Source organism: Protopterus annectens, chromosome 5.part0 (genome assembly GCF_019279795.1).
Source record: "Protopterus annectens isolate FY-2018-M chromosome 5.part0, PAN1.0, whole genome shotgun sequence".
Lineage (NCBI taxonomy): Eukaryota > Metazoa > Chordata > Ceratodontiformes > Protopteridae > Protopterus > Protopterus annectens.
Window position 1 is genome coordinate 1,485,889,939 of NC_056735.1, and position 16,710 is coordinate 1,485,906,648.

Sequence of the window (16,710 nt, forward strand, 5' to 3'; positions counted from 1 at the left end):
TTATCAGCAGAGAGAGAAATCACAGCTGGATCTGCAAGAGGGCATTTGTACAGACAGCTACTGTCTTCACGGAACTGACAGAACCTGTCTAGCTTTAAGGGTGCAGGAGGGTGTAAGTCAAGGTTTTTGGATGCTGCAAGAAAAGCATCTTAAAAAGCTGGTAAAACAGGTGGGATGGCTGAAGGGGCAGAAGAGTCTACTTGTAAGAGGTCATAGTACCTCTTTTGTACTTCTGAGACCTGGGAGCTTTCCCACTTGAGAAAATTCCCACATTCTGCAGATAGTTTCTCCAAATATAATATCATCAGAAGAGTCTCCACTGTTGGAATTAACTTCAGGGGAGCTATAACCCAGAGGAGAGTCAATTTGAGCAGAGTAGGCCAGGGACTTGTCTGAAGATGAGTCATCTTCTTCAGCGGCCTCCTGTTCAGTATTACTCCTGGGTGGAGGGGAAATAGGAGCTGATGGAGTAGGAGGCTGCAAAGGCCTAAGTGCTAAAAGGCATTCAAGATTCCTTGAGAGAAAGCTTGCCAGTTTGGGGAAGGATCCTGTGTGGGAGACACATACTTTTGTTTGTGTTTCCTTTTGAGTGGAAAGCGAAACCTAGACTAGGATGGATGGGCAGACGTAGACCTATGCTCTGGACCCGACACCTGCAAGACCTCAATGGGAAGGGCAGGAGAGGTACTATGAGGAACATCTGAAGGTGCGAGCTGCAGTTCCCCCTTACCGTCCCAACCAGAAGTCTGTGATGCCTCTGCAGACATACTTAAGGAACCCTCCCAAGCGGCTTCTAAATGAATACCCAATGAAGGAGAAGGACCAGCACCGTACATACCTCTGTGCCTTCACTGGCCTCAAGAGGGATGTCTGGGATCAGAGATGCAGCCGAAGAGTCAGGCCTTACCTTTTTCACCTTTTTCTTTAGGGGCTCACCTGACAGACCTGGAGTACTTTCCATTGCAAGTACTAATCACTTTAGTCTCTGGTTCTCAACATATATGTTAAGGGCAGACAGACGACTGCAAAGTGTTTTAAGAATGAATGCTTGACAAATGGCACAGCCCTTCTAGTCATGATAGGAACCCGACAGTGGTTGTGGTTGTCTTTGTGGGGAATCTGTCTTCCGCAGTGGCACTTGCCCTTCTTGGATGACATTAACTTCTTACAAGCATGCAGTAGCAAAAGCACAAATAAAAGTTTTCCCAAATGGGGCATTTATCTGAATGAAGAATAACTTTGTCAATCAAACGGTAGAAGCTGTCATTTGGACTGGTGGCAGAGAAGTTCTGAGGATGGTGCATTGATGTTATAAACAATGCAACATGGGAATAGAAGGACACACACACACACACACACACACATACACACACACACACACACACATATATATATATATATATATATATATACATACAACTGCCTCATGAAATATCGAACATTCACAACAGTGAACGTCAAGAGTGATCACTTTACAACAAATCTAAAGTGATCAAAAATATGAATAACTAAAATGATTTTTTTTGCTGTGGGGCAAGCCCTCCTGCACCCCCTACCCCCTGCTAATTTTTTATACTAACTCTGAGATCACACAACAGAGTGGTAAGGGCAAATTCCCTTAACATGTTGCAGCACAATCCCATGCAAAACGTTGCTGTCAGAAAGTCCATTCTCACATTCACTTTTTTTACAGCTGTAAAAAGCATTTGCTCATGTGAGTGTTTGTGCTTCTTAACTGCAACCATTTCTATCACTCTATATTATATATACATAATATATATATATATATATATATATATATATATATATATATATATATATATATATATGGGTCTACTTCTGTTTGTCGAAAACACACTTTCTTGACAAACAGAAGATCAAATCCACTTAAGCGAAAGTGCACTACATCGACAGTGCACTTTCGCAAAAGTCGAGTCACCGAAGCACATTACAGTGGGGATAAAGAAATATATCCTTTTCCCCACTGTAGTGTGATCTCGGAGTTAGTACATTTAAGTACGGTGTGTGTGTGGGGGTCACAGCCCCCCCTATGGGGGGTGCAGGGGGGCTTACCCCCTGAAAAATACTGTTTAAAGTACTTTTTTTTTCTGATTCGGTGAATCAGCTTTTGTGAAAATGCACTTTTGATGTAGTGCACTTTCGCTTAAGTGGTTTCTACTTTTCTTGTTCGAGATTTTGAAATTTCGATCAAGAAAAATAGACCTATATATATAAAAAAATAAATAAATAAACATATATATATATATATATATATATATATATATATGCGTGTGTGTGTGTGTGTGTGTGTGTGTGTGTGTGTGTGTGTGTGTGTGTGTGTGTGTGTGTATGGGTTTACTTCACATAATCGAACACCCAAATGTTCGACTTTCATATGGCCGAGACCATATGATCGAACATTTGTGTCCAGAAGAACTTTGCCAATTAAGTACAGGAGGTGTGTGCTAACAATAAGTTTTCTTTATAGCAGCTACATGAAAAATGGTAGACTAAGCACTCAATTGTTTGTTGTTTTTTGCAAATATCTTTATCAGAGCATTATATGTTTAGTATATACATCACAGAGCACAGCAAATACAGTGCCAGGGGCTCAACAGGTAGTATATTTGCATTTGAAACTTGAAGATCACAGGACTGTGGGTTCTATTCCTGCACCCTGTGGTTGTATTCATTTTCAAGTTCTGACACTGCAGTGCAGCATAAACAAAGTGCTACACTCTTGAGTGCACTGTTCTTTGGATGAGATGTTAAACAGAAGTCTCATCTGTCTGAGGTGGTGGTAGTTCAGGTGGATGTAAAAGAAACCATGGTACTTATCCAAAAGAGAAGGGGAATTCTATGGTGGCCTGGCAGACTTTCCACTAGTCAATACAAATACTACCTTGTTTTCCTCTTGAAGAGACCATTGGTGTAGTGGGACTAACTTGATTAACAAAGAATAAATAAATAAGAACTTAACTGTAACAAGAAAATATCTGACTGTACAATCTGACAATAAACCCATATATCTCTATCTAATGTAGTTTATTAAAAAAGGAATAATACATGCTGTATTCTCTTAGATAATAGCTAAAGAGGGACTGAAGACCACTACATGTACCCTATTCACAGATATATTACCAAATAAATAAATCCAACAGGTCCTGCACCAGTCCTTAGCTATTACCAGTAGTTTAACTGCCTACCACCTCAATGCCGCCTGCACCTAATGGGGAGTCTGTTACCTGGCCTTCGCTGCCAAGACTTCCCTAGGTGACCATATACTTAAAAGTTCTGACTATCCAAACCTTTTACAAGACATACCAGTGACCTACAGTTGAAATAAAAGGCATTCATAGTGTTCCAGTAATGGAACTGGCTGTGAAGAGAAAGGTGCATTGTGAGAAAGAAGAAAGGGTCTGCATATATTTACAGTCGTGAACAAGTTTATTCAAAAACTAGAATGATTTAATGCCACTGAATGAGCAACCATTGTTAAGTGAAGCATTTAATGATGGCGCTACTCTCTGATATGTTTACAACACATTCCAATGAATTTCACACAGATGGGAGATTTAATACTTTCTACAGTCTCAGCACCGGAATACGAACTGGACTATATAGCTCACAAAATTCTCTCTCCGCATTCCTCCACTCCACTCCATATTGTTGCAAGGAAACAGGGAGTAACCTGAAAATGTTAATCTGAATAGATGGGGTTGTTTTTTTCTACTGAACAAGTCAATGTGTCATATACTTCAATGCAGCTCCAGCACAGAAGTGCCATTACTATAATCAAGCAAATGTTTAGGACTCGTGGGATTAAGGACAAACTGAAGAGTGCAGTCCAACAAGTTACAGAGTTCCATCACTGACTGTAGGTATACCAAACCTAGAGGGACTGATTACCAATGTTAGCCTATCAAAAGTGAAAAAAGGAGAAGTCAAATCTCTCAACTATAAACTAGGAAAAGTTTAGACAGCAACTATTCTTGGATTTTGCAGTGGGAGGGGGATGTAGGGACTACTTCTTCCTTCTACCCAATGCCACACACAGAAGCTGATGCACTGATATCTCAGGTATACAAGGAGACATGGGCTTGGGGGAAGGGTGCAAAAATATTGCGGACACCTGACAACATATCACCCATAAAAATAAAAGTATACAAATGTTAGTATTACTTACATTTTAAGAGCTACACCATGTTACCTAGGCAGTGAAGCTTCTAGCTAAATCTGAGCTGATAACAGTTACAGTTCTAAGAGCAGTTGCCTTAAGAGTTATATCAGTATTTTACTCTAACTATCTGACTAACATATTGTTTTATAACTACAACGCCGATATTGGCCCTCATTATCAGTGCATTACACTTCACAGAATGAAAGCTTCTGATGAATGCAAAAGGGAGAGTTTTGAATTTGCAGGGATGCTGTTTTGAAAAAAACAGTCACAAGAAGAAAAAGTTTGATCAACATTATTAACAAAAAAAGTTTTAATATTGTACCAAAAGCTGAGAACATCAACACTGAAGTATAACAATTTGCTATTTTGATATATGATTTTATGTTCCATCAAAGTGGTGACTTACATACCTTCCTGTTAGGGCTAGGGGAACTTGGCTGGAAATCCAAAGCCAGATAATCAACGTTTCCACTTTTCCGAGGAGCAGGGCTATTAGTACCACTAGGCACTGGAGAAGCTGAAACTGGATTTTGCTTTCATGTGAAGAAAAAAAAATGAAACATTATCAATAACCTCTTTCATAAAAAATGTAAAAACTTAATGTCACACCTATTTGTTTTTGCAGGCAAGAAATGTATAACTTATCAGAAGATACTTTATTAAAGTGAATGTCACAGTCTATATGCTGCACATACGTTGTGAGGAGGCCATTGTGGCCAAATACTGTACTGATCCCAACTACATTTTTATAATTAAAATGAGCTGATGGTAAACCTTTCAGAATCATTTTATGATGTTACTATATATGAAGGCCTCTGGATAATAACTCTCAAGTACAGAGGAAGAACATTGAGTTTTGCATGTTTTCTTGGTACCACATTCACTTTTCTTCTTATTTTAACTAACAGTTCATTGTGTTATCCACATGGGTCATCTTTTGTCTGGTATCACTAAGAACTACAATATGGACCAGATACCATGCACCATGAACACAAAGTTGTATGCAAGCATTCAAAAACAAAAGAAAATGTTAGTATAAGCCTAACAGATTTCTAATGTAGATGCCTATGGCATGGAGGTATACTAACTTTGTTTCTTTCTTTTATTACTATAAAAACAGCCTGGCTTTGTACTTCAAAACACTGAAATTCTTACGGACAGGCTCCATGAGTGGGATGGCTCAAGACTTCTTCTTGTTAACTAGGTAGTCATAAGGAATTTGTATTGGGGAAGGTAAACGGGTTACAGGCCAGTTCATGGAGGACTTACTTAGTCTAAAAGTTTTTCTGAAAGACAGGAAATATTCAGGAAGGAGTTGGGAATAACTTATTATCCTGAGAGAGAAGGAGTTGGGAATAACTTATTGTCCTGAGAGAGAGAGAGAGACAGAGAGACAGAGAGAGATAGAGAGAGAGAGAGAGAGAGAAATAAGCAAGAGAGAGGGAGGGGGAGGGGGGAGAGAGAGAGAAAGAAAGAGAGACAGAGATACCTCATCGTGCCAAGGTAGGGATGTGGGGAGGAGGGAGATCACACTTGGCTAATGAGTGTGGTCTTGAATATGCAAATGACACGAACAAGATATAGGCTGACAGATCTCTGTGCACAAGGCAGTGTTCACTGTAGAAGGTGTTAGGGTTGGAGGGACCTGTGAGGGGCATACTCCCAACAATATTGAGGACATGTCCTAATGATATTCAACAGCCTAGCCTCTGTATGTCCAAAATCTAGGCTTGTCTTCCAGACTGCCAGTTTGGGGGTCCCTAGGAAAATATCATCAACTTGGGCCAGTGAACCTTGCAACACTTAGGGGGAAACTTGAGGAAGAAGAGTCTTTGGTCCCAGTTTCCACCACAAGGGTTAGATCTTTAATGTTTGTGTAGCAGAAAAGTACTGAGTAGTACACTTTCCTACCCCGGTGCATGATACCACAATATGCATCAGTATGAGGCATGTGCAGCTTTACCTGTAGAGATGAAAAAAAAAACTAGTCAAACTGGGAATATCAGAAAAAGTAATCCCAAGAGTTACCTACTAAAGAAGGTGCCAAAGTCAGATCTTAGGATCTTAACTCTTTCTGTTTCCTGCAGCTTACTCATGGAGACATGAGGTTAATGGCTACTAGCACCTTAGCACTCTCTGGATGAACTATGACTAAAATTCAAGCAAAGATAAAAAAGAACTCCTCAAGAGAAGAGAGAGAAAATAAAAAAAAAAATAATAACCCCCATAACATTTTGCCTTCTTTCCTGACTCTACACTTCCTTCCTGTATCCATTTGTGTTTTTGCCAGGTCTCCAGTTTCCACAACATTGCAAAGAAATACCGACATATAAATTGGTAACCTTTCAAACTACTCATGTGTGTGTGTGTGTGTGTGTGTGTGTGTGTGTGTGTGTGTGTGTGTGTGTGTGTGTGTGTGTGTGTGTGTGTGTGTGTGTGTGTGTGAAAAGACTAATGTGTGCTACATAGTTCAACAGTCCTTTCCATACAAATGTAATATTTTGCTGGCAAGGAGTAACAAGAAAAAGGTACCACTGACAGAACTGCTGCATCATTTACTCAGTGGTTTGGGTATTTCTATACACACCTTTTAAGTGCAAAGAACAATAGCAAATTATGCAGAACTGCTCACTTCACACAGAATTCCTTTATTTCTATAACACATTTTATACTTGAAACCTGTTTCTTCCACTTGTGGAAATGTCCTCCTGCTTATTCACTGGCATAATTCATCCAGGAAGCAGCTGGAGGAATAATTGTGACTGTGACATCAAGTACACCAAAGAGTTTTCCTCTAGTCCTTCCTTTATGGCATTCGTAAGTAATAACCACATGCATTCTTATACTGAAATACCTACTTCATATCAATATGCATCTCCAAAAATGTAGGGAGTACTATCAACTGGTCTTTGTTGGGTTGCCACCTTTTCAGATGGCCAAAGTGGGACAATCGTGGCACAAGCATCAGATTTTGCAGGCCAAAACATACCCACGGCCAGTACAAGGGGCAGAACTTCACTTTTTTGCCTAAATAAAAACTTATTCTTGTAGCATTTTAGTTGCTTATTCTGTTTCTTATAACATTTAGGTGTTAACTGTTTTATGCAACTATTACATAAAATATATGAAATAATTTTGCCCTAATATTTCAGGACAGTTGCCATTCTTACAATATTTCTGCAGGACACAACTGCCCAAATAGGGACTGTCCCTCGCAAAGTGGGACAGGTGGTAGCCCTAGGTCTTTGGCATATGACAGAGTAAACACAGCCATCTTTAATTCTCCAGAAATAATTGAGTTATTATGAGGGTTCACATCTCTCCTTTAGTTAATCACAGTATTTACCATAACCAGTAACGATATGTTGTTGGTTCAGTTTTGGAATTCCTTCTCACAGTAAAGCAGCATTTTATGCAAAATAAACTGGTTCTACCTACAGTTATAGAATCCCTTACCATTGGTACGTAATTGTCTTCGCTGTCCCCTGAATCTGTGCTTGTGATGCTCTGAGTAGACACAGGTCTGCAGTGTTGTGAAGACAGAGAATTCATAGCTGAACTGCAAGAATAACAACAGTGATGTTACATGCTGACTTACTGCGATCACAGAAACAAATTAACGTAAGCATTACTGTTTTTAAATCTGCTAAACATTTCATAACCAATCAAAATCCATGTAAAATAATTGTTTACAATGAGCAAAGCAAGACTGGGAAAGTTACAACCATAAATATGAAACCACATTCCAGCACACATTTGGGAACAAAAAACTCTGAATTGCTTTAGGACCAAAACGAAGGAGCATCTCCAGAAAGCAGCCAAATGTTCTTGCTTTAAAGATGCAGGCTAAAGGCTCTTCATATGCTTAAGGTTCTGTTGCACTTAATGCCCTGCTTAAATATTTCTGTACATAATGCTGTATAATTATGCACATTTGCCTTGTACGTACTTAGTACTACAGTTATGCACATTTGCCCTGTATATATTACAGTTATGCACATTTGCCTTGTATATGCTTAGTATTACAGTTATGTACATTTGTCTTGTATATACTTAGCACTACAGTTATGCATATTTTGTGTTATATATACACTTAGTTCTACAATTATGCACATTTGCCTTGTATATAATAGTTATACACATTTGCCTTGTCTATGCTTAGTATTACAGTTATGCACATTTGCCTTGTATATACTACAGTTATGCACATTTGCCTTATATATGCTTATTACTATAGTTATGCACATTTGTTTTGTATATATTTAATACTACAGTTATGCACATTTTGTGTTATATATACTTAGTACTACAGTTATGCACGTTTGCCTTGTATATACTACAGTTATGCACATTTGCCTTGTATATGCTTAATATTACAGTTATGCACATTTGCCTTGTATGTGCTTAGTATTACAGTTATGCACATTTGCCTTGTATATGCTTAGTATTACAGTTATGCACATTTGCCTTATATATGCTTAGTATTACAGTTATGCACATTTGCCTTGTATATGCTTAGTATTACAGTTATGCACATTTGCCTTGTATATACTTAGTACTACAGTTATACACATTTGCCTTGTATATACTGCAGTTATGCACATTTGTCTTGTATATGCTTAGTATTATAGTTATGCACATTTGTCTTGTATATACTTAGTACTACAGTTTTGCATATTGTGTGTTATACATACTTAGTTCTACAGTTATGCCCAGCCACTGGGGATGCACAAGCCAGTGCATTTCTTTGTGCCGGTCCCAAGCCCAGATAAATGGAGTGGGTTGCGTCAGGAAGGGCATCCGGCATAAAATGTTGCCAAATCATACATGCAGACAACAGTACAGAAATACATACCGGATCGGTCAAGGCCCGGGTTAACAACGACCACCACCAGTACTGTTGGCCAACAGAGTGCTAGCGGAAATTGGGCTACGGTTGCCCGAAGGAGGAGAAGAGGGGGAAGGCATGCCCGAAGGCAGGTAAAGGGTAGGACTGTGATAGTGAGGGTCGGTACTTTGAATGTTGGCAGTATGACTGGTATAGTGAGAGAGCTAGCTGATATGATGGACCGAAGGAAGGTTGGTATATTGTGTGTGCAAGAGACCAGATGGAAGGGGAGCAAAGCTTGGTGTATTGGAGGCAGTTTCAAATTGTTTTATCATGGTGTGGATGGGAGGAGAAATGGCGTAGGCATTACCCTGAAGGAACAGTATGCTAAGAGTGTTTTGGAGGTGAAAAGAGTGTCGGATAGAGTGATGTTTATGAAGCTGGAAATTGATGGTGTAATGATGTATGTTGTTAGTGCATATGCTCCACAAGTTGGGTGTGTGATGGATGAGAAAGAAAAATTTTGGAGTGAGTTGGATGAAGTGGTGATGACTGTACCCAAGGGTGAGAGACTGGTGATTATAGCAGATTTCAATGGGCATCTTGGTGAAGGGAACAGAGGGGATGAGGAAGTGATGGGTAGGTATGGTGTTAAGCAAAGGAATGCAGAAGGTTAGATGGTAGTGGATTTTGCGAAAAGGATGGACATGGCTGTGATGAATATGTTTTTTAACAAGAGGGAGGAGCATAGGGTGACATACAAGAGTGGAGGAAGATGCACACATGTGGATTATATCTTATGTAGAAGGGCCAGTCTGAAGGAGATTGGAGACTGTAAAGTGGTGGCAGGGGAAAGTGTAGTTAGGCAGCATAGGATGGTGGTTTGTAGGATGACATTGGTGATCAAGAAGAGGAGGATGAGTGTGAGGGCAGCACCAAGGATCAAATGGTGGAAATTGAAAAAGGGTAATTGTGAGGTGATGTTCAGGGAAGAGTTAAGACAGGCACTGGGTGGCAGTGAAGAGTTACCGAATAGCTGGGTAACTACAGCAGAGTTAGTAAGAGAGATGGCTAGAAAGGTGCTTGGTGTGACATCTGGAAAGAGGAAGGAGGACAAGGAGACCTGGTGGTGGAATGAAGAAGTACAGGAGAGTATACAGAGAAAGAGGGTGGCGAAGAAGAAGTGGGATTGTCAAAGAGATGAAGAAAGTAGACAAGAGTATAAGGAGATGAGGTGCATGGCAAAGAGAGAGGTGGTAAAGACTAAGGATAAGGCATATGAAGAGTTGTATAAAAGGTTGGACACTAAAGCGGGAGAAAAGGACCTGTACCGATTGGCTAGACAGAGGGACCGAGCTAGTAAAGATGTGCAGCAGGTAAGGGTGATAAAGGATAATGAGGGAAGTGTACTCACAAGCAAGGAGGGTGTGTTGAGCAGATGGAAAGAGTACTTTGAGGGGTTGATGAATGAAGAGAATGAGAGGGAGAGAAGGTTGGATGATGTGCGGATAGTGAATTATGAAGTGCAGTGGATTAGCATGGAGGAAGTAAGGATAGCTATGAAGAAGATGAAGAACGGAAAGGCTGTTGGTCCAGATGACATACCTGTGGAAGCATGGAGGTGTTTAGGTGAAATGGCAGTGGAGTTTTTAACTAGATTGTTTAATGAAATCTTGGAAAGTGAGCGGATGCCTGAGGAATGGAGAAAAAGTGTTTTGGTACTGATTTTTAAGAATAATGGTGATGTGCAGAGTTGTAGTAACTACAGAGGGATTAAACTGATCAGTCACAGCATGAAGTTATGGGAAAGAGTAGTGGAAGCTAGGTTAAGAAGGGAGGTGATGATTAGTGATCAGCAGTATGGTTTCATACCAGGAAAGAGCACTACAGATGCGATGTTTGCTCTCAGAGTGTTGATGGAGAAGTACAGAGAAGGTCAGAAGGAATTGCATTGTGTCTTTGTGGACTTAGAGAAAGCATATGACAAGGTGCCTAGAGAGGAGGTGTGGTATTGTATGAGGAAGTCGGGAGTGTCAGAGAAGTATGTAAGAGTGGTACAGGATATGTACGAAGGTAGTGTGACAGCGGTGATGTCTGCAGTGGGAGTGACGGATGCGTTTAAGGTGGAGGTGGGATTACATCAAGGATCAGCTCTGAGCCCTTTCTTATTTGCAATGGTGATGGACAGGTTGACAGACGAGATCAGACAGGAATCCCCATGGACTATGATGTTTGCAGATGACATTGTGATCTGTAGTGAGAGTAGGGAACATGTGGAGGAGACCCTGGAGAGCTGGAGATATGCTCTAGAGAGAAGAGGAATGAAGGTCAGCAGGACTAAGACAGACTATATGTGTGTGAATGAGAGGGAGGATAGAGGAATGGTAAGGATGCAGGGAGCAGAGGTGGTGAAGGTGGATGAGTTTAAGTACTTGGGATTAACAGTTCAGAGAAATGGTGAGTATGGAAGAGAGGTGAAGAAGAGAGTACAGGCAGGATGGAGTGGGTTGAGAAGAGTGTCAGGAGTGATTTGTGACAGACGAGTACCAGTAAGAGTGAAAGGGAAGGTCTACAAGAGGGTAGTGAGACCAGCTATGTTATATGGGTTGGAGACAGTGGCACTGACAAAAAGGCAGGAGTCAGAGCTTGACATGGCAGAGTTGAAGATGTTAAGATTTGCACTGGGTGTGACGAGGATGGACAGAATTAGGAATAAGTATATTAGAGGGTCAGCCCAGGTTGGAAGGTTTGGAGACAAAGCCAGAGAGGCACGATTACATTGGTTTGGACATGTGCTGAGGAGGGATGCTGAGTATATTGGGAAAAAGATCCTAAGGATGAAGCTGCCAGGTAACAGGAAAAGAGGAAGGCCTAAGATAAGGTTTATGGATGTGGTGAGGATGTGCAGGTGGTTGGTGTGACAGAGCAAGATGCAGAGGACAGGAAGAAATGGAAACAGTTGATCTGCTGTGGTGACCCCTAACGAGAGCATCCGAAAGAAGAAGAAGATAACAGTTATGCACATTTGCCTTGTATATGCTTAGTATTACAGTTATGCACATTTGTCTTGTATATACTTAGTACTACAGTTATGCACATTTTGTATTATATATAGTTAATACTACAGTTATGCACATTTGACTTGTATATACTACAGTTATGCACATTTGCCTTGTATATGCTTAGTATTACAGTTATGCACATTTGTCTTGTATATACTTAGTACTACAGTTATGCACATTTTGTATTATATATAGTTAATACTACAGTTATGCACATTTGACTTGTATATACTACAGTTATGCACATTTGCCTTGTATATACTTAGTATTATAGTTATGCACATTTGTCTTGTATATACTTAGTACTACAGTTATGCACATTTTGTATTATATATAGTTAATACTACAGTTATGCACATTTGACTTGTATATACTACAGTTATGCACATTTGCCTTGTACATGCTTAGTATTACAGTTATGCACATTTGCCATGTATATGCTTAGTATTACAGTTATGCACATTTGCCTTGTATATACTACAGTTATGCACATTTGTCTTGCATATACTTAGTACTACAGTTATGCACATTTGCCTTCTATATGCTTAGTACTACACTTATGCACATTTGTCTTGTATATACTACAGTTATGCACATTTGCCTTGTATATACTTAGTATTATAGTTATGCACATTTGTCTTGTATATACTTAGTACTACAGTTATGCACATTTTGTATTATATATAGTTAATACTACAGTTATGCACATTTGCCTTGTAAATACTACAGTTATGCACATTTGCCTTGTATATGCTTAGTATTATAGTTATGCACATTTGTCTTGTATATACTTAGTACTACAGTTATGCACATTTTGTATTATATATAGTTAATACTACAGTTATGCACATTTGACTTGTATATACTACAGTTATGCACATTTGCCTTGTATATGCTTAGTATTATAGTTATGCACATTTGTCTTGTATATACTTAGTACTACAGTTATGCACATTTTGTATTATATATAGTTAATACTACAGTTATGCACATTTGACTTGTATATACTACAGTTATGCACATTTGCCTTGTACATGCTTAGTATTACAGTTATGCACATTTGCCATGTATATGCTTAGTATTACAGTTATGCACATTTGCCTTGTATATACTACAGTTATGCACATTTGTCTTGCATATACTTAGTACTACAGTTATGCACATTTGCCTTCTATATGCTTAGTACTACACTTATGCACATTTGTCTTGTATATACTACAGTTATGCACATTTGCCTTCTATATACTTAGTAATACACTTATGCACATTTGCCTTGCATATACTTAGTACTACAGTTATGCACATTTGCCTTCTATATGCTTAGTACTACACTTATGCACATTTGTCTTGTATATACTACAGTTATGCACATTTGCCTTCTATATACTTAGTAATACACTTATGCACATTTGTCTTGTATATACTACACTTATGCACATTTGTCTTGTACATACTACAGTTATGCACATTTGTCTTGTACATACTTAGTACTACACTTATGCACATTTGTCTTGTATATACTACAGTTATGCACATTTGCCTTCTATATACGTAGTACTACACTTATGCACATTTGTCTTGTATATACTACACTTATGCACATTTGTCTTGTATATACTTAGTACTACAGTTATGCACATTTGCCTTCTATATACTTAGTACTACACTTATGCACATTTGTCTTGTATATACTACAGTTATGCACATTTGTCTTGTATATACTACAGTTATGCACATTTGCCTTCTATATACTTAGTACTACACTTATGCACATTTGTCTTGTATATACTACAGTTATGCACATTTGTCTTGTATATACGTAGTACTACAGTTATGCACATTTGTCTTCTATATACTTAGTACTACACTTATGCACATTTGTCTTGTATATACTGCACTTATGCACATTTGTCTTGTATATACTACAGTTATGCACATTTGTCCTGTATATACTTAGTACTACAGTTATGCACATTTGCCTTCTATATACTTAGTACTACACTTATGCACATTTGTCTTGTATATACTACAGTTATGCACATTTGTCTTGTATATACTACAGTTACATACATTTGCCTTGTATATACTTAGTAGTTCACTTATGCACATTTGTCTTGTATATACTACAGTTATGCACATTGCCTTCTATATGCTTAGTACTACAGTTAAGCACATTTGTCTTGTATATGCTCCTCAATACTGTGTACACCTGCTGTTTCACATTTATTTTATATAAACTCTTATTGTGCTTCTTTTGTTTTGCTTGTTGCTCCTCTAAGACCAGTTCATGTCTGAAAAGGGTCAGTTGACCAGCCCACCCAGCCGGCTAATGAATACCAAATAAATAAACTGGAGATAGTGGTAATCTCAACCATGTTTGCAATATGCATTTCTTTTATAGACAGCATCTATACTAAACTACACTATTTGGACAATTCTCTGTTCACTGAAGACATACATATGACGGAGTACAGACAATACTGTAAAACACAGATGAGAGATCAGTATTTGTGGAAGTGGTTTTGAGTAGTTACATCTTCCAAAACGGACATGCAGAAGAATATGAAGGGGGACATTACTTTGAAACTAGATTGCACTTATAACAAGGAAGAAATTCTTCAGTTAACTCTTTAGAAACTGTTTTTTTTCCTTAAAGTAGTGCTTAATGACTTTGTGTGCATTCAGTATGTAGCAGTGTGGGATGAAGGGGGCAACTGCCACAGTGCAAAGGGTTAGGGGACATGACTGGGTGATCCCAATTGCTCTTTATTAATAGTGCATGCCGAAAGACACACACACACACACTGGCTATTAAATGTAGCTGTTGTATCTGCAGTCAAAGCTGAGTGCTATAGCACTCCCTGTGAGGTCTAACTGCAGGAACTGCTTGCTAGAAATGTCGCAAGCAATTTGCTATAGTTTAAAAGAAAAACATTTTTTTTCTTTTATTTTGAAGACAAATATAAGCACTGTAGCACTCTGTGGGTGGTTAAACTGTAGCAACTGTTTGCTGCAGTTTTAATCAAAGTCTTTTTTTAAACATAACTTAAAGAGTTTTAGCACAGTGTGTTCCCTGTATCTGCTTGCTACAAATGTTTCATGTAGTTTGCTACAGTTTAAAAGAAAAAAAATTTTTCTTTAACTTTAAGGTAAAATATGAGTTCTGTGGTGTTCTGTGGTGCTATAAACTGTACCATCTGCATCAGATATCAGATCATGGACTTTTTTTTTAAATTTCTCCTGTCCTGTGGAGAGGTGGGGGGTGGGACACAGAAGTAGGCTTTGCGGGTAAGACACAGAAGTAGGCACTAGTTGGCTGGTTAGCTCCTGTATTTCTAGAGTACAAGCCAGCCACCAGATTACAGACCTTTTTTTTTTGTCTCATCAATGAAGTTGAAGTTACGGGCTGCCAGATCGGGGAATGGCTCCATGCACAGGATAAGCCAGCTATGCTTCTGTCGGTATATAAGGGTATCTTTGGATTAGTGCCATGTGAAAAAAATTCAGATGGTTTCTTTTGCAAACAGAAACCACTGAAGGAAAACTGGTCCTGCTGCACAAAATTGTTTTGTCATAAAGAAGATTTGCTGCACAAAAAAAAAAAAAAAACAGTCTGTTGTGTCTCAGATTTTTTTCTGCAGATATAATACTATCAAAAAGCATTTTTAACTAAAATGCTTTACTTGACTGAATATGACATGAACATTCTATAAAACACTGTTGTCTGGCCAATGCTGCACCAGACAAAAACTGGCCAAATGATCCCATCTAGTCCTGCATCTGATCCAACTACCAAAAACACATACAAACAGCAGTTGCAGGTAAGCTGTATACATGAAAATGTCATGTAGTGAACCACAGTTGTCATGCAAAGGAATACCATCCTATTCCCAGGAGCTGGACAGACAAAAGATGCACATCCCTAAGGTTTTGATGGGCACGAAAGCACAGAATATAAAGATCTCTGGTGCAGGTAAGTGTGACACTCACAAAAATTATCCAAAGCTAGGTCTCAAAAATTGCCTCCAAAATTTTGACCAGAAAGCTAGCCACACAAACATACTCCTACCACCCACACCTAGCAAGTTTCCTAACTTGCTGTGGGTTGACAAATAACTGCCATGAAGTAGAGAGCCACAGGTATCAATGATGCATGTAACAAAGCAATAAATCTCCATCCAAGACAAACATGCATGCCAACCCTGCAGTCAAGTGAACAGTTGTTGCTATGTAAACAAATAACTTCTTCAAATGATGATGCCAGTTGTAGTAACATCACAAAAACATAGAATGCAGGCTAGAGCCAGAAGAAATCGAGTCTCAAAAATTTTGGCAAGCTAAAACTAAAAATGATTCAAATAAAAACCTTTTGTTCTGTCAACTGGCAGCATTGCATTACCATTTTGAGACTGTGGCTTGTGATGATGCCCTTTGATGCCTCCAGCAGGAGTTGTACTAAAAAGCAGTTGACTGAAGTGAGGCCCCATGGGAAACCCAGAACATGGTGGGAGGATTATGTCTCTCAGCTGGGTCTATATTACTTCAATGACCACTTAAAATAGCGAATGCTGTTTAATTGACCCATTAAAGTCAAAATCCCTAAATCTCGAACACACAGAACAGCGATTTTTCCCCAG

The 16,710-nt window shown here is 38.9% G+C and overlaps 1 protein-coding gene across 1 annotated transcript in view; it reads right to left on the reverse strand.

Annotated features, from left to right (window-relative positions):
- The window catches only part of GAB2 (GRB2 associated binding protein 2), a 1,426,812-nt gene that overhangs the window by 40,184 nt on the left and 1,369,918 nt on the right, over nucleotides 1–16,710 (reverse strand). The window contains exons 8-9 of the mRNA XM_044071312.1: nucleotides 7,640–7,742; nucleotides 4,594–4,716 (exon numbers count right to left, since the gene is read on the reverse strand). Coding sequence (XP_043927247.1) covers nucleotides 4,594–4,716; nucleotides 7,640–7,742 — 226 coding nt within the window. The remainder of the gene's footprint in view (nucleotides 1–4,593; nucleotides 4,717–7,639; nucleotides 7,743–16,710) is intronic.